General features: G+C 44.5%; 7 protein-coding genes across 7 annotated transcripts; 4 read left to right on the top strand and 3 right to left on the bottom strand.

Annotated features, from left to right (window-relative positions):
* Positions 1–1278: 1278 nt before the first annotated feature.
* Positions 1279–2364, top strand: HO133_006080 (uncharacterized protein; the record flags this gene model as incomplete). The annotated part of the gene is made up of 2 exons (XM_037296983.1): positions 1279–1373; positions 1980–2364. 2 exons carry the CDS (start codon positions 1279–1281, stop codon positions 2362–2364), a joined length of 480 nt encoding a protein of 159 aa, XP_037147557.1.
* Positions 2365–2514: 150 nt separating this feature from the next.
* HO133_006081 (uncharacterized protein) lies at positions 2515–3226 on the top strand (the record flags this gene model as incomplete). The annotated part of the gene is made up of 3 exons (XM_037296984.1): positions 2515–2559; positions 2588–3085; positions 3149–3226. 3 exons carry the CDS (start codon positions 2515–2517, stop codon positions 3224–3226), a joined length of 621 nt encoding a protein of 206 aa, XP_037147558.1.
* Positions 3227–4358: 1132 nt separating this feature from the next.
* Positions 4359–5226, bottom strand: HO133_006082 (uncharacterized protein; the record flags this gene model as incomplete). Its single annotated transcript, XM_037296985.1, has 3 exons — positions 4359–4610; positions 4675–4879; positions 4937–5226. The coding sequence occupies 3 exons, from the start codon at positions 5224–5226 to the stop codon at positions 4359–4361; spliced, it is 747 nt and encodes a 248-aa protein (XP_037147559.1).
* Positions 5227–5972: 746 nt separating this feature from the next.
* Positions 5973–6941, top strand: HO133_006083 (uncharacterized protein; the record flags this gene model as incomplete). Its single annotated transcript, XM_037296986.1, has 1 exon — positions 5973–6941. The coding sequence occupies one exon, from the start codon at positions 5973–5975 to the stop codon at positions 6939–6941; it is 969 nt and encodes a 322-aa protein (XP_037147560.1).
* A 7149-nt stretch (positions 6942–14090) lies between these two features.
* Positions 14091–16947, bottom strand: HO133_006084 (uncharacterized protein; the record flags this gene model as incomplete). Its single annotated transcript, XM_037296987.1, has 5 exons — positions 14091–14482; positions 14580–15124; positions 15232–15541; positions 15601–16326; positions 16905–16947. 5 exons carry the CDS (start codon positions 16945–16947, stop codon positions 14091–14093), a joined length of 2016 nt encoding a protein of 671 aa, XP_037147561.1.
* A 354-nt stretch (positions 16948–17301) lies between these two features.
* On the bottom strand, positions 17302–17559 carry HO133_006085 (uncharacterized protein; the record flags this gene model as incomplete). Its single annotated transcript, XM_037296988.1, has 2 exons — positions 17302–17435; positions 17457–17559. The coding sequence occupies 2 exons, from the start codon at positions 17557–17559 to the stop codon at positions 17302–17304; spliced, it is 237 nt and encodes a 78-aa protein (XP_037147562.1).
* Positions 17560–20176: 2617 nt separating this feature from the next.
* HO133_006086 (uncharacterized protein) lies at positions 20177–21576 on the top strand (the record flags this gene model as incomplete). The annotated part of the gene is made up of 5 exons (XM_037296989.1): positions 20177–20389; positions 20448–20509; positions 20578–20923; positions 20998–21200; positions 21345–21576. 5 exons carry the CDS (start codon positions 20177–20179, stop codon positions 21574–21576), a joined length of 1056 nt encoding a protein of 351 aa, XP_037147563.1.
* Between the last annotated feature and the right edge of the window lie 919 nt (positions 21577–22495).

Genomic DNA, 22495 nt, shown 5'->3' on the forward strand with positions numbered 1-22495 from the left:
TGTGCAGTGGTGATAGAATGTTTGATGCTACCGCGATGAATGGCTTGCCCTTTCTGTCGGCAGCTCGCAGCGGAAGGTGCGCCCCATCTGACCGAGCTTTTACCTTATTATGGTTGGCCAGAGCTTGGGGTCTGACGACATCCGTCGACCCGTCCCTAGTATGCGATCTGGGTCCTCTAGAGATCTGGCAATCGCCAGAGTAGGAAATACCAGGACCCTGGGTTTGACTGTTAAGGATGTTTGCGGGAAAGTTCCACCACTACTGATGTTGGAAATGTATGAAGGATTGATTGATTAGGTAGCTATGAGAGTGCTGAGTGGGCTACTTATACCCGTATTTGCCACCATGCGGGGTAGCTTCAACACAGGTGCTGCAGCAAATCTCAACAACTGAGGACCTATTAGCCGACCGAAGTTTATGTTATGGGGAACAGAAGAAGTGGATCGTTGTGCTCGGGGGAGATATACCCTCGCAATGGGCAGTGAGTCCATATGCCAAGTGCAATCCCTCTCCACTGTAGCGCGACTGTTGGTTTGTAGCTTCTACTGCTTGTCGTTTTATTGCTTCTGCTAGGTATCAGAAAGTCGTTAGATTAATATAACCAGGTTCCGAGAATACGTGTCTCCCGTGTTAAGGTTGCTAGCACGTGGTGGTGGTCAAGGCTTAAGGGTTCTGGACCTGCATCGTCTTGTACTCGACCCACCTGGATCGTCCATCGAACCAAAGCTCCCAACGGTCCGGACTGTTGGTTGGGAGCCATTCACGCGCTAGTCTGTAATACTGTCATCCTCTGGGCTGATTCAGACAAGGTTGAGTCGACTAGTTCGCACGTTTTAGGTCAGTCCAGGATTATCTACGAAACCTTCTAATCGCTTCGAAATAATCGCGAATTGAATCATTCGAGACAACTAGTCTAGAAATTGGAGGCGGACCGTCGGGAGCCCTGCATGAATACAGGGAGTGTCCACCAGTGGGTCACAAAAGTCACCGGGATCTGGATGGTGGTCGATGAGTAGAACCGCTAAGCGAGGTAATATCTCGTCGAACCCTTCACAAATCGTGAAACCTAATACAAACACTGATACCGAGTACCGCGGAGCCATGTGGGCCTTTGAGCCTCAAGGGATGTCTTCGAGAGGCAAGTGAACTCCTGCAATTCTAGACCCGTCAGCAAGCAGTCCATATATGCATCCCATTCCCCCTTCCAACCAATGGTCCTCGGAAGCTGATCCATTCTTTGCTACCAATTAAAAATTGGTTCTTCCTTGCTATTCACTATGGCTTCAGAAGGGCTTTCCAGTGCCCCTGAATTCTACTCGTTCAAAACCGTCCTTCTCACAGGCGGTACCGGCGGTCTAGGAGGCTGCCTCCTGTACATGAGAGGACGATGCCGTTGATGGAGGCGATGGAGATGAAAGCGAGGAAGAAGAGGTTGGAGGAGGATATCGAGGGGCGGGCGAAGGCTGCGAGGGCGAGACTATGAGTAAGAATGTGAGTTCGAGATAGGATTGAGCGGGAACTTGTATACGGGCGTTTGTTTCGAGGCATATATGGCTGTCAATGTCAGATAGATCACACGTTGGGATTTGAAGAATGTTGGATGGACTCTGTATGAATCATGACTACCACTCAGCTAGTTCACCATCACGCCTTAGCACACAGAGCTTGTTGTCTAGTTCCAGTTTTCAAGGCCTGCTTGTTTCTGAGACAAGATGTAGTCGCAGGGAAGCCATCCTGTGCTTCAACGCGTCTACTGATTGTGTTATGCCGCTCGTCAATTTATTCTACGAAACTACCCCATTCATGAAACACATAACAGGACCAGTGTTTCCCATATACGCGTACCCGTCGACACTATTTCGTTCAAGAACCTCCACCAGAATATAAAGTCCACTCCCCAAACAACCTCCAATATCCCACCACCGAAACACCCACTTCTCCCCACTCAGACAACTCTAACATAGTCCAAGTGGACTAGCAATACTTACCGCTCAGCCGTCACGGACTCTAAACTGGCTGTGGACACGACCTGTCACTTCCTGCGCGTTCCAGCAGAGATCCGCCTCAACATCTACCGATGCCTATTGCTCGATCCTCCACGAGCCTCCCTCGACCCAAGCTATCCCGAGAAAGCGTTCGACGCGACGACGGATCGAATCCAGCAACGGAGCACCTTGGATGCCTTGTTGGATCAATACTTAGAAGAAAACGACTTGATCGAATCCTACGATCCGGAAGGCCAAGGGTCGGTGATGTACAACCATCTAGCCCCCAATCAATCCAATCCACACTGGGAGACACCTTCATCCCCTGCTATAGACGAGGAGGAATCCTTCCAGAGTGCTGGTGTCTCGCAGGACTAAGACCGTATCGCCGAGCGTAAGCGCCGATTCGACGACGAACTCAAAGTCCCACGTTATCCGGCCATCCTACGAACCAACCGCCAGATCTAAAACGAGGCTTCGGCTCTCCTCGACTCGAATCTCGTTATCGAAGTCGGGCCGGGCGACGTCATGTTCTCGGATACGTGGGACGGCATCGTCTCACTCGGCGACAGCGTCTGGCGTTCCTGTCCCGCGCAGTTAGACATCCGGATTTCCACCGAGAGACTGGAATTTGGAGAGTCCGACCTCCGTGGAACCATGGATCCTCAAACCTTCGCAAAATCCGAACGGATCTCCTACAACGCCGATCTCAACTTCGTCGACGAGGACGAAGCCCGCCTCTGGCCCACCATCTCGAGTCGACGACAACTACCATACGAGCCGCGAGGACGAAGCCACCTTTGCCTCACTCCTGTTAGGGCCCGGCTCAAACCGTCCACCCGTCTCCAACATCCTCCAACACCTCGTCGACGCCCTCTTGCCAGTCCCCTACATCAGCCAGCTCGACGCATCCCTCAGCGTCAAAGTGGAACCGGCCTTCGACATCGACGACGATGAGGCTGACGGGGAGGAAGGAAGCGACGAGGGCGCTGAGAGGCAGGATGAGGAGGAGGAGCGGAAAATGAGCGTCGCCAACGAGCGGGCGACGGAGCTGGTGTTGGAGGCTGGCGTTCTGGATCTGTTGGAGCGGCTTGAAAACGTGAGATGCTTGGGGCTCTCACTCGTTTTGCTGCAATGCGAGGGAAGGCCCTTCGGGCGTAAGTCCGGGCTTGGGAAGATGGTCAGGGAGTTGAAGGGAGTGGTCGAGGGCAAGTTTGTGGCGAGGCGTGGTCCCACTTGAACTGTTCATTTGAAGAAAGTGAGTTTGATTGCCGGGCTTCTGGCGTACGATAGTTCTTGGCGCCGAGCGACTTCTTTTTGGATCAGTTTGCAAGCGATAAGGATCGCGAGACCTCCCGCGACGACAGACAGACGGTAGATCATCAAACGGATCCCCAGTGGGAGCGCGAGGATTTGACTGATTGTGTGAATGGAGGGTCCTGATGACGAGCATCTGTGTCTAGCACCTACTTTGGCATCTACGATGTGAGCCGGTGGTTCTGAGCCGTCTGTAATATAATCTGTCCCTTTGAATTGCCTTATCAAGCTAAAGTATATCGAGGTTAAAGGGGTTTTGAAATGAGAGGGCACTGTTATATCGCAAGACTTGAGGGGGGTGAAAAGACAACGGGGTGCTAGCCTGTCATTGTGAGCGAATCGCCAGTCGTAGACGTCGATGGATTACCAGAGCGGTTCCCTGTGTCGCCCCCATAGTCTGTCATCATACAAGCACTCCCGTCACGTTGAGGCGGTTTTTCCCTGTAGAATGGTAATGTCATTTCGGAAAGATAGCTCGGCCTATGGAGCTCGTCATTGCCACTTTGAATGGTTAAATAATGAAAAGCTTGGAGTCGGCAGTTCAGAGTTGAAAGTGACAGAAAGACTGTGCTTTGGTGTGTCGATTAATTCTCAAACTATTGAGAGAAGAGCATGTTCTAGACCAAGCTGAGGTGTTCAACAAAGAACGCACCTTTGTCAAGGATACGTTGACAGTGCACTGCCTGCATTGCAACTATGTAGACCATCGAAGAACATGGGCAGTGCTTAGCCCGCACTACTGCTAGTGCCTTGCCAATTCTGTGATAGCTTTTCATTGCCTAAAGATGACCACTGTTTGTTGTTGAGATACCCATCCAGGCCTAAAGTCGAAGAAAAGCACCGCGTACTTTGAAGATGGGGCCGTCCTCGTCCACTGAGAATGTGGAATCACTTTTGGTGAAAGTGGTAGGGAGACCTTGTTGCGCGACTTGACTTCACAGCATTTGTCTCCTAAGCATACTCCTTGAGAGTGACGAGACCGTATGCCAAAAGTTAGCGGACGGGGAATATCCCTAGTCAAACTCGTAGCTGCCCGTTAACTGACAAGACGCCCTTCAGATGTTCTTCTTTCTAGGCGACTTCTGCTGCACCTCGGCGTTGCCGCAAGGCGTAGCTGCCAACTCCTCCATCAGATCCTGGAAGTGCTGTTGATTGCTAAGATCTCTGTACTCAGCAATGTGTATCTGGCATTTCGCGCTTTGATATGGGTCAGGTCCCTTCCCCCTTACAACGGAGCGCGGATAACCAAGACTGAAAACGGCTGATACCACACGAGCTTCGTAACCGCAGAGGGAGACCATGCGTATCTTCAGACGCGTTTTATCAGTCATCCACCGACCACGAGTCAGGAAGTAAACAATGGACACTTACCGGCAAGCAATGATCAGTCGTATGGAGCGCGCGTCGTGCAAGCTTGTTAGCCCAGTAATACATCATCCAAAATTCTGTGCACAAAAGGTCCTTTTGCGATTGTGCTCGATGAGGCTGAATGGAAAGGATGGTGATATGTGGACGGCCGGGCGAGCTAAATCCCTTGTGGGTCTGCATATCTATGTGGGTCCGGTAAAAGGCGATTCTTTGTATCTATGTAAGCTTAACAACATAGAAAGGAGGTGGTGCGGAAGTAACGTACCGAAGATTCTGAAAAAGGTCATCGCCAGACGAATCGACCAAAGCATCGTTGTAAAGCAAGCCATCAGAAATGGACCGCTGAAGAATTCTGCGGTAGTGGTCACTTGATTTGTATGCATCTTCAATACTTGGACAATTGCATTCGACGAGATTTTTCTTGCACATGTCTGTTTCAACTTTTTGCAGTGAGGCCTCAATGTCACGAAAAGTTTCCTCCAGAGCGCATGTCGTGTTGGCATCACAGGGTTCCCAGAAAGCGGTATTCGCGTTGGAATCAAATGCGATATTCATGGCTGCGAGATCCGATGGACTGAGGCTGGCTCCCCCATTGTAGGGGAGGTCGTTGGCGGGGTTTGGCACGAGTTTGCAGACTTCTCTGTGGATGGGTTTGAAGCCTGAGAGAATTTTTGAACAGGCGTCGTCGGCTACAACGGACATGGCAGAATACAGACAATGAATAGGTGATGGCTGATTTCATGAGTTGTCAGAAGACAGGAATTAATGTAAGAAGTGGTGGAGGAAGGGAAGAGGGGATTGTTTGTTGGTGGTTGTTGTTGGCAACAGATGACTAATCAGGAGCCCCAAGTTTTGTTGACGCGTTTTCCTTGGCACTTTGTTCTTTATTCTTTACTCTCAGTCCGGTAGCATGCCTTTGATCTTTGTCACTGTGGTTAAGGGGCGTGTTGACCTATGTTGTCCCAGTATCTCAGCCTTTCATTGGCTGCTACTTATTTCTACCTACTGATAGTGATGGCGGCCAGCCCGGAAGAGGCTTAGTGCTACCAGTGCTGTCTATCTCCTAAGGTTGCCCTGAGTGGCTGAGGTGAATCCTACCTATGCTTCTTCTAACACTCAGAATGACACCTTTGTTCTGATATATACATAAATAACACCGAAAACGGTCATTCTCATCCAATTCACTACTCCGTCCCTTAAGCCAAGTGAAACCTTCTGGCTTTACCACTCTTGCGAGTCCAATCGCCAGATTTTCCATCTCTCTATCGCCTCGGTATCAGCTCTTCTTTACGCAAATCAAGATGCCAGATGAGCTTCCAAGAAATAAACGGGATTGGAGACAAGCAGCCACACGCAATAATATCCATCACACTCAATCACTGACTGCTGGTCCCCCTTTGGTTAGTGGCAGCAAATTCAAGTTTGGACATTACCTTCGTCTACGCGTCCTGTACATTGACGAACGAGACCCTGAAGAGTTGACTACAAGTCGCGGGTTCCCTAAGGAACGGCTTGAGGAAATGAAGCAAATTCTTGACAAGGACACTGATGCGGCCTTTTTGAGGACTTTCTTACAAGATAAGAGAAACATCGAAACCTGCTGGAGCGTGGGAAATGCAAGGAAGTCTGGCATGTTTGCCGTTGCATTGGAGCACTTGCATCTCATCTCGAAACGAGAGAACCGCCAAATGGACGACAGCGAAGACGTAACCGACCTCAAGATCGTTATAAGCCCCCTCAAAACGCGGAGCATGACTCAGTCGAGTGCACACTATCGCGAGCGAATACTTTCAAATACGGTCCCTTCGACGCCTACCCCAAAGTCTCGAGAACCATATCGCGAGCCTCCACTCAGCGACTTCAGTGACGACTTTAGCAGCCTGAACCTGGAGTCTCCGGAAGACATCGTTTCCGAAGCTGGCTCGGACCTTCGGAGAGCCAGGTACGACTTTGAGCGCTCCGACTTCACACCGGGAGATGAGCAGACAGTCAACGCTGCCTTGGTGGCATTGATAATGGTATTGTCATGGTTACTCGGCCGCACGGGCCGTGTTCATCACGACCGAGCAAGATTCAGTATCTCCAAAGACGCTGAGACCTATCTCTACTCGGCGTGCGTGGACGGTCTGATTATGCACCTCGATGTTGACAAGTGTAACGGTTTTATGGAGGTCAAGCGGGATTTTCGCGGTGGAAACCCTTCTGTGAGAAGACAAATAGCAGCGCAAATGGCTGCATTTATCTATGAGCAAGTTAGTACTCGCAAATAGTGAGGCCATATAGAAATCACGTATGCACAAGTAGATATATAGATATATAATTAGGCATATCCAATACTGGGGTAACTAAGAGCTTTTTAAACATCTAGATTAAGTAGATAACCTCGAAAAAAGCCCCTTAGCACTAGAAAAACTCTCATATCTAAGCGATATACTTTAAAGTAAAATAAAGCTATATATAGATATAGGTGAAAAAAAGAATAATAATATAACTCTAAAGAGAATAATTCGAATAAAGAGCTTACTTCTAATATAGTAACCATACAAATAGTACTCGCCATACTTATCTATCTCTCTACTATCGCATATCGCATAATCGCATAATAATGAAACGGCTAATTAAATAGCTATTAACGCTATAATCTTATAATAAACTTATTAATCTATAATTCTACTATTACGATTAATACTCGTAAATAATAAGATTATATAGAAATAATATATATATAAGTAGATATATAGATATATAATTAGATATATTTAATACTAGAGTAACTAAGAGCTTTTTAAATATCTAGACTAAGTAGATAATCTTAAAAAAGATTCCTTAGCGCTAGAAAAACTCTTAAACTTAAGACGTTATTTAAAAGAGTAAAGATCTCGAGAAGAATTTTTAACGATATTTATTATAGTAAATAGTAGAGACTAATAATATTAGCGCGAACGGGCTAAAAGATACTAATATTATAATAATACTCTAAGTATATAAATTAAATAAGTAACGATATATAAGCGATAGAAATCTAACTTTTAATGATCTAATAATTAAATCTTATTATTACTAAAACTAATATTATATACTAATATTATAACCTCTCTACGAAAAAAATAATCTAAATAATAACCCTTAATATTAAATAACATTAGCATCTCGCGAAGATTATTAATAACGATCTTTCTAATAAAGAAGAAGCTTCTTAGCTAAAATAGCAATATATTAAATAAAGCTTTCTATTTAAAGAGATATCGTAAGACTTTAACTACGCATATATTATCGCCTAATATAATTATCGTAAATATAATTTCATAATAAAATAAGTTCGTTTTAGATACTAAAAGCGTAAGTTTCAAATAATCATTAAATAACCTTATTAAGCGACGTATAAGAAATTATTCGCCGAAGTTCTTTTATTAAAAATCTCGTTTATTATAAATAAACTTACCTACGCGTAGAAATACCGCGAAGATAAGATAAAAAAAGACATATAGAGTCGTCTCAACATAGATTAACTTATTAAAATAAAATAAAATTTAAAGTAATAAATTCTTAGTAATTAAACGCCTTTTCTTTATATTAGCTTCACTATAAAGACGTTAACTATTTATAATAATACGTTATAATTAAAAATAATAAAATACTAAGAAATTATCGAACTTTATATTTATATAAATTAATCTAAAATTAATAAGATATATCTTTATAGATTTTAACTTAACGCGGCGAGTATTTAGATTAATAATTTAGTCTATAAGAATATTTATAATTATTAAAAAGGGAGGTTAAATCTCTATAAGTATATAATAAATCGTATAGAATCTTATTAAAATTATATATATCTTCCTAATTTTAATGATAAGCCTCTATTAGAGAAGTTATATAATCTCTCGAGATAATATAATCTAATTATATTAATATTTTAATAGATCTTATCTTATTTTAGCGAAGATATAAGACCTCTTAACTATAAATATGTGTTAGCGATTTTTTAATATCGAAAATATAACAAATTATTAGTTAGCTAATTAGCCTTCGTAGATATTTAAGTAAGTACTATTATAATATTATAAGTAACTACTAATATAGCTATATCGCGTAATAGAATTATAGCTAATTTATATATAAAGAATTTATATAATCTATTAATATATATATCGTTATCGTAATAGAGAATTAAGCGAGATTCTTATAACTAATATAGTTATAGCTTTATCGCGTAATAAATAATCTTTATTTTTTTAAATTATATATCTTTAAAATAATAATATATAATTATTTTAATATTAAAAATATTTTTAAGTTAAACTAATTAAATATAATTAAGATAATTGAGAATATAGTCTTCTATATTAAATTTCTTAGATATATCGATCTATATATATTATATAACTCGACTATTAATATAATATATTAAGATAACGCTATTTTAGTACTTTAGAAAGATATCTCACTATAGTAAATCTACTCTTATATTATCTATAATCTATATAATTACTATAAATCTTTAAAGAATATTAAAAAATCGTCTTAAGAATACTCTTTCTAAAATTATAACTTTAATAGCGAAAGAAAAAAAGTCGATTGCTAACTCGAGCTCTTAATATAAATTTTTTTTTTTTTTAGAAGATTTTTAATCGTAATTCTCGCTTTAATCAGCTTATTCGAGGAAAGTCTCGTCTATATATAAATACTATCGAATTTAATTCTTAAAAATTCAACTATAAAATCTATAATATCCTTTATATAATTAATTTAAAAGTCTAATTTGCTATATAGCTAGTCGAATTACTAAGCGTATATAATTATATTATTATTTAATAAAAGAATTATAAAGAAATCGTTTAAGTAGTAAAGTACTACTTTTTATAAAAGAATAATAATTAAAATCTAAATAAAAGTCTTTATAAAGAGATTAAATAGAAATAATAATATATATAATTCGAATAATAAATATTATTCTTTTTAATAGCGTTTATCGTAGTTAAAATCAAGTAGCTATTAATTTAATATAGCGATAGATATATATCTAAAAATATCTTTAAAATATCTTTTAATAAATTAGGCTTTTAAGTCTTTTTATAATAATATTATTACTACGTTATCGTATATAGTATATTCTAATACGCTCTACTCTATCTAAATATTATTATTAACTAAATAATTATATAAGAATAAGAGATTATAAACTTATCTTTAATCTTTATCGTATTTTAATATTAAATCGAGTAGCGAATAGATATATTAAAACTCGTTTTAAGAATTAATCTCGGTTAGATAATACTACTAAAGCTATTTTTAAAGATTTATCGATAGTATTTAAAATACTTAATATATTAATAGATAATTTTAATTACGATAAACTAAGATAGAGCCTCAAAAATCTATCTTAACGCTCTTTCGAAGAATAGTCGAAATAATTTTAATAAATATTAGATTCGAGTAATTATTTAACTATTTAAATTAACTATTAATTATTAACGATTTTTAATAAAGTAAATTCGAGTTTAATAGATTATATAGCGCGTATAAAAATCTCTTAAATATATACTATAGCGATTATAGTATTTATAAATATTCTAAAAGTTATTCTAATCTAATAATATAATTATCTAATAATAATTAATTAAAGATATTTATTACTAAGTTATAGATTTTAAAATATTTATCTAACGAGTAATTTTATTAATAGATTAAATAGATATATAAGTAGAGATAGCGCTCGCGAAAATAGCTACCTCTATTAAAACTTCTATAAATTCTAGATTCTCTAATTATAATAGATTTATTAGAGTTAAACGTATTAATATTTAACTTATTATTACTTATATAAATCCCTCTGAATATAAGAAGATCTCTATAGCTCTAATTACCTACTTTTTAAATCTTAAGATTATTTTAATTACTCTAAATATATATAATAATAAAGACGAGATAGTAAATAAGAATAAAGTTAAATTTATAGATAAGAGATAGTTGTAATAGACGAATAGCATATATATAAAGAACCTTATTTAAATCTTCCTTCACGCTTATATAGATAAAGCGACTAACGACTATTAAGTATATAAGAAAGTAGTATATTATATAATTATAGCTATTAACATTTTTATTCTCTTTAATTAAGATAATATATATATAAACTAATTTAGCGAAATTTTTAATCTTAAAGAGATTAAAGAAGATTTACTTAAAGTACTTAATATTTATACTTTAAAATCTTTTAGCAATACTAAAAAAGAGCTTCTTACCTTTTAAATAATAAAATAAAATCCCTCTTCTTTCCTCTTAATCCGACTTAGAGTTAAATAAATTCGAATTTAATATATTTAAATAATAATAATAATAGCTATAGCTATAGCTATAGCGATAATAATAGTAATATAACTTATAAACTTAGTTCTTATAATAAACTTAACCCTTATAATAATAATAATAATTTCGCTTCTCTTAGATCTTAAATAGTTAGACTATTAATTTTATAAGATTTACTTTAAACTCCTTAATAGACGAAAGCGTTTTTATCAATCTCATTTAAAATAATAATTTTTAATAGCATTTTAGATATAAAGATCTCATCGCGAAGAGAAGATATTTTAATCTTAATAATCTTTTTAGTCTTAGAAGCTTTAAAGACCTTATTAATAACGTTAAAGATCTTTTTAATAATCTTAAAAACGAGTATAATTTATATAACTACTTTTTTAGACTTAATAATTATAGCAAAAGCTATTATAAAATATATAAGAGTATAGAATATACTTATAATAATTAAATAAAGACTAATATATATAAATTTAACTATAAAAAAAAGAAGAATAATAATATAGCTTTAAAGAGAATAATTTAAATAAAAAGCTTACTTCTAATATAATGACTATACAAATAATACTCGCTATACCTATTTATCTCCCTACTATCACATATCGCATAATCACATAATAATAAAACGGCTAATCAAACAGCCACCAACGCTATAGCCTCATAATAGACCCACTAACCCACAGTCCCACTATTGCGAACGTCGTTCTCGCTCAGAAAGAGACCGAGAAAGAGACCGAGAAGGCCCGCAAAGGGAAGGGAATGGAAGCAGAATCTAAGGCTAGGGAAAACAGAACCAAAGACAAAGATGGCGGAAACCAGGAACGGTGAGCTTCAGTATCATGTCAGAAGGTTCAGTCTTACAGGTCATTGAACAGGCTCCAAAAATGGATGGTGTCTATGGATGGCTATTACGCTTATATTAATATCGCTACCTACGACCGACAATACGTTGAATTTCTCTCTGGTCATGGCGCCTCCGCCGCTGGTGATGCTTTCATGGAGATGGTAGAGTACGGACTCTTTGATCTTCGCGTATGGTCGGGCAACGGCCTTGAAAGTTTTTTGATGTACGTTGGGGCACTCATGCTAGGTACCGTTGGTCCTTGAATTCGACTCTAGGCACCGGCGCTAGATACTGCTGGTCTTTTTCTTGATATCAGGTCGTACGTCTTGGGTACTACGAGGCTCAATTCCCATTAGTGATTGATCAGGCAGGCAGTATCCTATCAACTTCCAGTGCCGCTCTTCCGGGACATCAGCTGCGAAAAAGTGCGTCACAGTGACGGGTCCAAACAAAAGGAGCAACAGAGCGCTCTGCAGGAGTTGATTCCCACGGCCTCAATAAGAAGGCTGGATGCCTCTCCACCGACGGAAGCTCTAGAGATTAGAACGGTCCATGATATCGTAATTTTCTCAAGACCACCTGACTTTTCTGTCTCTACCATGCTTTGAATCTAGTGACCCATGCCAATACATCCACTCGCAGACGCAAAAGCAGGCAAAGTATGCAGGCTGTGCCGCTATAAGCAGGTGATTGCCACCACCAACGAGAACTGATCGTGAAATGGCAGAGGTTGTGCTAGAGCAAATGGTGTTCACACAATGATAAATTGAGAAAACTTACGCACAGCACATGAAAGTTTTTAATGCAAAGAGAGCCCAATAACACGAAAATGGGTTTTGTCGACCACACAGGGAACTTCACAAACCATTCCTCCATTGTCTCCAGCTCGCAGCCACACTTCGTCTACAGCACAGTCAACATCACAAATCATTCCCCCACTGCCTCAGCTCAAACTCAAACCTACAAGCAACCACACATCCTCAAACTCCCATCGCGCTCACCATCAATCCCTCATCCCCTCCCGCACCTCGCACTCAAGCCATAACCTCAACCCTCTCCAACCCTCTCCAGCCTCCCACGCATAAACACCCAAAACTCCAAACCCATCTCCTCTACTAACAAGCCCCCAAACGGGCCAAGCAACTCGAACAACTCCTCCACCAGAGCCCCGACCTCGGCACATTCCAACGCCGCAGGACCCGACCCGCACACTTCCCTCTCGATAACGGAAACCACACCGACTCTTCCCTTCCATCGCCCTCTCCCCGCTCCTCCGCACCCCCCACCGACCTCCACATCCAAGACCCCACCCACCCACCCACAACGACGCGGAAATCAACCTCATCCCAACACTCCCACCTCAGTCAGCCAAACGGTGCTAGAGACACTGCACGCGGTCGGCGTCGACATCCCTCTCCGCGCCGCGCGTGCACGGAGTCGATGTCGCATCCTGCGCTCGTCATCGGCGACGATACCGATGCGCATGTGGCGTGGTTGCGGGAGGAAGGGCAAGGCGGGCAAGGCGGGGACGAGCCGGTGCTGGAGGCGTATGTATGTATGTGGGGTATAGAGGGGAGGGGGATGGGATGCCGATGATGGGGGGTGTTGCGGTATGGGAGGGGACGGGATGGATTGGTGTGATGTGGTGTGGTGTGGGACCCCTTTTGTGTATTGGCGGGGGTAAGGACGTCCATCTGTTGAGGTTTAAGAAGTTGGGAGCGTAGTGTTGGTGGTGGTGGGGGGGGTGGTTGTGTGAGCTCGATGGGCTAGACAGAGAGATAGACAAATTCAGTCGAGCATATATATTCTTTATTGGTGTAATCGCGGGTTTTGAGAGCCCGACGATGCTTGCCTAACAAGCAGCGAGGGAGGCAGGTAAGGATGCTGAACTTGATATCGACATCATTTCCAACCAAAGACCGTTCGAGTCTCTTGGCGTACGATTGTCGCTGGTCGGAAGAGTGCTCCGGTTCCTCTCTCGTCGAAAACAAAGTCTTTGCACATATTCTCTCCTCTTCGAGGGAGCACCAGTCTATCTGCTGATGGTGGTGGTTAATCTGTACCGTACCGACATCACAGCAGACGCGTCCCTTCCCTATGAGTATTCAACCAAAGAGCGAGCGAACGTGGGATCCAGCCGCTAGAATGTGATCTCGCTTTGTGATCTTTCGTCTCATCTTCAGATGCACACGCGGTTCAGGCGTTATACGTTATATCTATAAACAGTACAAGAACAGTGTATCAAAACATACAAACACTAAAACGGCGATATGGACTCGCTCGTCAGAATGACCGTTTCCGGAATCTGCCACTCTCCTCCTACTCGTCCGCACTCCTCTATCTCCTCACTCCTTTCCCTCGACTCCGGCACCGGCCTTATCGTTGATTCCAGGTTCCCAGACTTGCTACAGCCGCCTCCCTGTTGATCGAGATCCTCGCCGTCCTGGGCCGGATCGCCCTCGTTGGGGGATGCGACAATGCCCAACTTGCCATATTCGCCGATCTCGTGGTCATCGAGTGAGGCGGTTGGTGAAGGTGAACGAACGGAAGACGAGGAGGTGGACACGAGGCCTCGTTCCGCATCCGGCTGCTTTATCTTCACGACTTTGTAGCCCCAGAGGCGATGTTCGAAACCGCGTTTCATGCCGCCTGTCGTGCCTCATTAGCCGGTTGTCTCACCATGAACCTCAAGCTCCAATCTTGATCCTGCGGTTGAGAGGAGAGTCGAGCATGTCGGGAAACTCACGCAACTCCAAATGGAAATACTCGCACAGCGGCTCCGCCCAGACCGTGATCGCAACGACCTGCCCGAAACTCCAAGAATTCACATCCACGCCATTGTAGCCGAACCACTCGAGATCTTGGATGAATATCTTGAACCAATGGATGTACAGGCCGAAGAAAATGAGGTACATTGAAAACAACGCGGCGGATGTAATTGTCGAAGGCAAGTCCAACGTAGATGCGTGGGTCTTCACGTCTTGGTAGGCACGGCGGGTATGGACCTTCATGGTGGGGATGGTGTTTTGCTGGAGCCTTGTGTATGTGTCGATTATCAATGGGTGTTTGGTCCATGAGGGCAGTTTGCGTGATATTTGCTTCCATGACGGTACCTTTCTTGTAAGGCGTTTCCACGAGGGGACCTTCTCGGATAGCTGCCGTTTCAGGCGGTGGTTGTTGAAGTGTTGTAGGATCGAGTACTGCTTCCCACGAGTATGCTTCTCGGAACGTTCATTACGGGTACGAAGCATGTGACGCGCAGCCAACACTGTTGTTGCGACGAAGGTGATACTGCCCATTTGTCAACAAACATTTCTTAAGTAAAGCGAGAGCAACTTCCATACCAAGCACAGACTCCCACGAAGACACTTGTGATTACGGGTCCACAGGCACCTGACCCTTCATACTCACAAGGACCAAGGACTTGATAGAACAGTGCAAGGGCAATGAAGCCAGCGAACCAAAATATTGCAGACAACGAGTCCACAGCAAAAGCAATCTTTTGGTTGAAGTATCTGCCCATTGGCTTCTGGGTGCGTGTATAGGCGGTAGTTGAGGTAAGGAACAGGTAAAGAACGAATAAAAGAGACCAACAGGAGGCAAAGATGACGAACTCAGGTGCGCCTGCCGACAGGAAGCTCCCGTCCTCATCATAGTATCTATTAGCACTGAGCTCGCCTCCGATACCATAGGCATACGAATCAGTAACTGCACGATTGAGCGTTAGTATTGAACATAATCGGATGACGAGAAAGATGTGGACGCACCGTAGCTATTCAGACCGATAGAGATCAGTGCAAGTCCAAATTGGATGATTCGAAGACTGAAGTCATACTTCCGAAAGAAAGCACCAAGAGCCCTTGAGAGCCATGGCTTGGGTTGTCCTGTCGACGGATCCTTGAACGCATGGTACTGATGCGCAACAAGGAGGATGAGAACAACGAGGCAGAACGCCAACATGGAGTACGCTCCACTGGCAGGATTAACTGAGCCGTAGTCCTCCGCTCCACCAACTGGATTATAACAGTACACGCCAAGGTTCCTCGTCCCGCAGGAGTCAGGCCCGCCGCTTAATGCCTGCTGGCTCAAGTAATTCAGGTCACCCTGACTAGGACTAAAGTTCCCAATGACGAAGAGAGTCGCGATTGATATTAGGACAGTGACGATCGACAATACCAAGAGGTACCATGACACCACGTCCACTAGGTGCAGTGTGAAGAGAGTGAAGGTGACGGGAAGATACCCGCTGATGGAGATGCTCTTGATGAGGATGTATGTGTTATACAACTGCTGCAAGCTGTTTGGCTGAAATCCTCCGCCTTTCCTGTTGACAAGAGCTGCAATGTTGATTGCTAGCATGAAAAAGCATTGCGCTTTCTGAAACTCGGCCAGCGCCCCCGTCAGGCTGGGAAGGTGTTTGTTTCTGGAGTTGTTTCCTACTCGTTGGGCAATCTTTTTGGCGTTGCTGTATCCGCGTGGTAAGAGAAGAGCTCCTAGGCACATGTAATAAACGCCCCAATTCCACCAGACCACCAAAACGAAACTGAGAAGAGCAAGCCCTGTTTGGATCCAATATGATACGTACACCTATCCAGATCTTAGCAGGCAGATCTCATAGAGCCCCACTGAAATGATCATACCCCTATACCACCGATATCTGGATTGAAGGAATTGGGGACGTATTCGCAAAAATCAAACTCATTTTCACTTTCATCGTTGTCGTAAATGTAGAAGGTACTTGTTAAGTTGGACGGCGAATTCCTCAAAAAGTCCGCATCAAATTCTTTTAGACCCTCTGTACAGCCAGACCCGTCCAGGGTTATAGTGCAATAATCGATCAGACATTGTTTTATTGTAGTAGTGATATTGTTGTACAGATTTGATCCCCTCTTGCTTTTCTGTATGTTGTAGTACTCGGCCATGCTAGCGTTACTCAGATTGCTCCTCGCGTACAGATCAGCTACGGTCGGATACACCATGCAATTATGCAAGGTGTCCAGACTACCAAATATTTGATTTTGGTCCTGGCAAGAAGCTGTACAATTCTGAGTTCCGTCGTCCTGCAGACAACCATTGTGGAATAGAAATGGTGGATTTGAGGACGAGGTGGGCATATGGCTGCCAGAGAATTTGAGGGCATCCTGAAAGCTAAAGGTAGATAGAGTCACCTGCAGGGTACTGTGCAGGGTAGAGTTGGTGAGGTCGGAAATCCACGCCATCGTGCTTCGGAAGAGCGACCAAAAGGAGTGCTATCTCTGCGGTCTGAATGAAAAGAATCGCAACGTGAAACTCGAGTCTAAAACATTGCGCAGTTTGGGTCCACTTTCTATGGAGCTTGATGGTCTGGTCAAGCTCGTCGGTAAAGAAAAGAAGGGGGAAAACGGCGAAGAAGAGAGGGAAGAAGATTAGGCATTAGGTATGAGAAAGCCTGATGATGAAAATATGAAGGAGAAGATGTCAAAGGTTCTTCAATCACGCCTTGGTCCGTGCTTGAAGATCTGGCCATTATTTTGAGGCTGAGCTTCGACGCTTGATGCAGTTATGCAGAAGACATGCGCTTTCTTTTCAGGGGCGCGTAGATAGCAAGCAGGCTGTGCCGTAGCTTAGGCAAGTCAAGACGTACCTATCCTGTCATGTCCTTTAGCTTCCTTGAGTCGATCCAATGATATGATGTATGCGATACTGATATTGTTGGAAGGATCAATAGACTTGAGTTGAGCTGACATCCTGAACACTGAGATGTTGAGGAGTTTAAATTTAGGTAAAGGATCCAAACTCCGCCCTACGAGTCTTGGCGCCGTCTCGCCTGAACTCCTCAGCCTCACTCATCCTTCTTTCCCATGGCGCTCTCTGTGCCTGTCACTCTCTGCGGCAAACAGTGATGCTGCTATACACTATCTGGGCATAACAAACATCGCCAAAGTATTCGCATCGTCGCGGCCATGATGAGGAGTGGTGCAAGCCTAAATTCAAGTCCCAGGGGGGAGGTTTGATGTCTGGTGGTTGGGATGGTGGACTCCGGCAACATCCATCATTGGAGGCTCGACGTGGCTCTGCGATACTCGATCAGGACATGCCATGGTCATTCTTCCTCTAGCTAAGGCGTCCTATTGCATTGCGCATCGCAACCAGCACTTCAGGATGAGGTCCAACTGGTGTGTACCCTTCCTTCTCCTCTCATACTCCTTTTACGCACCATCGCGCTCTTTGGCTGACATCCATGTGGTAACAGCATCAGTCTCCGACTTCCCCGCGTTCAAGGACCTTCCCAATATCCTGGGAGTTTCAATGCCTCTGGCAAATGAACAACGCAGTGACGTATTCGAAAAAGAGCTGGGCATACAACGAGCAATGGGGAAGACCACGCCTGGGCCACGTCATCAATCTGGTTCGACTCTCAGAGGGTTGAATTTGGGTAGTGAGCTCGACGGTGATGTCCGAATGCCATAGAGTGCAAAGAAAATGCGGGAGTACTGTGTAATACACAGCATTGATGTCACTGCTGGTTAGGTGCACTGCAGGAATTTCTGCTTGACACATTCACTGAGCGATTGAGGTGGAAGAAATGCCTCTCGCTTCGACATCGGGCATTGTTGCTCTCGCTCTAATTCAGCATTCAGCTTCTGGTAATTCCCACGCGGTCGCCCAAATCCACTCGCCATTCCCGATCCCGATCGATACGAGGGCATCAACAATCTGATCCAGTCATTCTGGAATGCTCACGAGTATCCCACTCTCTACTTAGGCTGTGAAGCAGATCTACTCGATACTCCCCTTGCTCGCTTCGGTATCTACGCGATTCAATTCAACCCCTCCTCGAGCTCTCCATCAACGTTAACGGTTCCCTTTTCTCGATCCGTTCCCTTTCCGAAAGCCGTTACGGCTCCCTCGAGGGCTAAAACAGTAGACAGAAATGCAAACTTCCTCGAAGCTAGAGCAAGACTTAATTCAAGCCAGAGGTTGCCGGACTCTTTTGTCACAGGGGCTTTATGCGCTTAGATTTCTTGGAAGTGATGAAGCTCTTATTGCCTTCTTTGCCCTTGTCCTAGCGGCACTTCTTATGAATGGAGGACCCAAAGGTTCTTGCGCATCCGCGCTTAGTCTAGGGCCATTCAGATGTGAAGCTAATACTCCTCAGTGAGGCCCCGCACGCACTGCAAGGAACCTCGAAGTGCCGGAGCACTGCAGCGGTCAAGGTGGTCCACCGTGTTATTCTCAATCGATACCGTCCACATAAAACCATCGGCCCCCCACAATGTTATTCGAAAAGCTCAAAGATTGAGTCTTCCTTGTTCATGTAGGACTAAAGCTGGCTCGATCTCCCTGCTTAAGCCAACGCATTTCACACATGCAGAGGTTGTACCTACGTCTGCCATAGCTCATGATGCAATTCAGAACACCTGTCGCACCATACATCTGCGTTCACCTCATCTCAGCTAATTTGCTTCGCACAGATCTGAGTATCAACTAATTTACTACTCTGCACAACGCTATCTCATTCATTCATGTTTGTCTTTCAACAGCAGCAGGCTGCTTTCGAAACCAGCTTACCCTTCTTCTGCTTCGCGTCTCTCCAGTGGTTGTAGCCTTTGCCGTGCTTTCACAACGACAGTTTTTCTCAACTGAAAAGAACTTCTCCGAATCTGGTTCATTTAGACGAGAGCGTGCTTCAGGGTCCGCTGCCGAAAGCACTAATTCACGGGATCTATAGTTTCGTTAGCCAGACACGGGTCAAGGGACATGCAACCAATGAGGCTTTGAGCAGTCAGCGACCGTTACACTAGCTCTTCGGTTGATTCTATGTCAAGTATCCTACTGTGGCTGATTCCAGAAGTCTACAGTATCAGTGGCGTGCGCAATCCTTCATGCCGACGGCGAGATGTCGTACCAGGACTAAAGAGGCAGGTAATGAACCTCAGTCACCTCCTCCACGTGCAATGAACCGAGTAAGTCTCACACCTCCATGCCTGCAGACGTTTGTAGGTATGATTCGTGGCGTAATCACTAGCTCACTCTGTCCATCTTGGGCTTATGAAGACGGCATTTGTTGGTCAGCCCCGCGCGCACCTGTGCCTGCACCCAAGCAAGTGCATTTCCAGCTCGGACATCCGTCTCTTTGGTCGACAACTACTGGATGGGTTCTCTTCCCAGACCAGCCTCTTCAAGCATAAGAACCAAGGTTTTGCTCACCCTCAAATCTGCTTTCCGGTCTGCAGCTTTCGCTGACTGCACTTGAAAATTGGTGTCTCCCTCTCTTAAGTCAACAAGGCTCTTTCGTATCTTTGGGAGCCATCCCTATACTCTACATACTGTTCTCTTTCCGAGTCGTCTTCCATCCCAATCATGCGACCCTTCACCGCCCTAAGCCTTCTCTTGGCATTGAGCGGTTCCGCGTTCAGTGCTCCAGCCCCAGAGAATGACCTCAAGATCAGGAACGTGGACGAGTGCAAGGCCGTCACCGTCATTATCAGTGTTCTCAGCCAGTACAAAGCTTCTGCAACATCGTTCTGCAGCTCCTTCATCTCAATACCAGTGAAGACCGTTACTTCAGCTACAGCACGTGACTTGCTTCTAGCCAGCAAAGACCCTGGGGAAACATTGCTGATTCTTACAGACCACGACGTCAACGCCGAAGCCTTCTACGGTGACATCCACCATTACAGTCACGCCGAAGGTGTACGTTATATTTCCTCACCGTGCGTCCCTGAAAATCCGAATTGCTAAACTCACACACCATCGCGCAGCTCCGTTACAGCTACCACCACCACCACCCCAACAGTCATCTACAGCATCACCTCCGCTCCCGCCAAACGTGCTATCTCCCCAAAACTCGCTGAACGCAACATTAACAACCAGCCCATTCCCTCCTACGTGTCCGCCTTCGCCTCGTCCGAGATTTCCTCTGCCTGTTCTTGCCTCTCCATCAGCCCTTCTACCACAACGGTCAAAACAACCTCCACAGTCGTAGGTCCAGCCCCTACAATCATTGTCAAAACTACCATTACCGCATCCACCGTCACTACTACTATTTCCACGGTCACTGTTACTGCTTCGTCTACCGTCACGGAGTGCGCGAATGCGCTGCCGACTGTGAGTTATCTTTTTTTGTTTCAAGATTCCAACCTGCGTCCAAGAAGCGACGTGCTGACTCCGAAACCCTCAAGTTCATCTTGAAACTAGCGAGCCCGGTGGTTCTGAACGGTGCCCAGCTCGAAGGCACTTACGATCAGATCGACGACGGAGACGGCGAGCTAGTGGGCTTCAACGGCCTCACCGACCCTTCCGCCGCCGGTGTCCTCTCTCTCACATCAACCGGCTTCCTAATGATCGACTCGGTCGGTCAAATCGCATTCCGCATTCCAGGCCAGTAAGACTCCCATCCTCAGTCCCAAACTGAAATCCTCCCGCCCATACTCATTCCAAGCCCCCATCTCCCCAAAACCTCCTCCCCTCCCCTCCCTCTCCTTCCTCACAACCCCCACCGACTAACCCACCCCGTCCCACTCACCAGAACGGGCCTCCAACTCCTCCTCTTCGACCCCCCCGCCGAAGTCGAAGCCAGCGACACCCCAGTCGTCTGCAGCGTAGCGACCGGCGCCCTCACGTGCTCCGACGGGGTGAATTCGGTCCTGCAGCTGTGTCCCGGCTTTGCGGTGACGGACGATTTGTTCATTGGGCCGGTGGTGGCGAGCGGGTGTGTGGGGGTCGTGTTGGATGTGCTGCCCGTTTGCATTGTGCCGTAGGTGCATTTGGGTGGAGCAGACTGGGTGAGGGTGGGGGTGGGGATGGGGATGTGGAAAGGTGGAGGTTGATAAGAGTGACCAGGCTGTATTCTTCGCGCATCCATTGATTCCGTACGGCCGTGGGTGACATGTCAACAGGCGCATTCAAAATCTTACGCACGAGGCCCAAAGGGTCTAGATAGCGAAATTTGAGACGTTTGAGTCGCTAACCATTTCACATTCATGAAACACTCGAATCGGTCCGTCTGTAGTACGCAGAGCACGAACCCTTTCCATATCATTGCCATGCATCTTCTTCGCATATACGTACAGACGGTATCGAAGATCGTATGCACGAAGCCCGAAAAGATCAGATGAAGAATACATTGGGAGAGATGTTAGTGGGTAAGTAACATCCAATCCGTCTCTGAAACGGAAACATTTTACGATCGAATCGAACGGCATGCATGGAGTAGAGCGCGAAGCAGGCAGTCAAGGTCATAGTGACCCAGAATGTCGTTGTCCGTTTGGAGTGCGAAGGAAGACAGGTAGGTAGGTAGATACACCTCTGCAAATCATACCCGTAAATTCTACCAATGAGCTCTTAACCTTGTCAACGAGACGCACAGACTATCAGTCATTTTTCCTATCCCTATCTCTATTCCTATTCTGTTCAATCTTATTCGTACAACTCCCACCCTATCGCAAACCTCCCCGCTACCAAACACCACCACCACCACCACCACCACCACATCAAACCCCCCCCCAAACCACCGCCCTCCCCCAACCCCACCCGCATACACACCCTACCAAACGAACAAAACAAAACAAAACAAAACAAAAGCACAGCAAAAAGCACAGCCACAACAGCAGCGACCACAGCCCTCAGAAGCCCACCTCGACACCCAAACCATGCGATCTCCCCACGTAGCCGGGGCGT

The sequence above is a fragment of the Letharia lupina genome, assembly GCF_014066315.1.
Source record: "Letharia lupina isolate WasteWater1 chromosome Unknown contig_23, whole genome shotgun sequence".
In the NCBI taxonomy this organism is placed as follows: domain Eukaryota; kingdom Fungi; phylum Ascomycota; class Lecanoromycetes; order Lecanorales; family Parmeliaceae; genus Letharia; species Letharia lupina.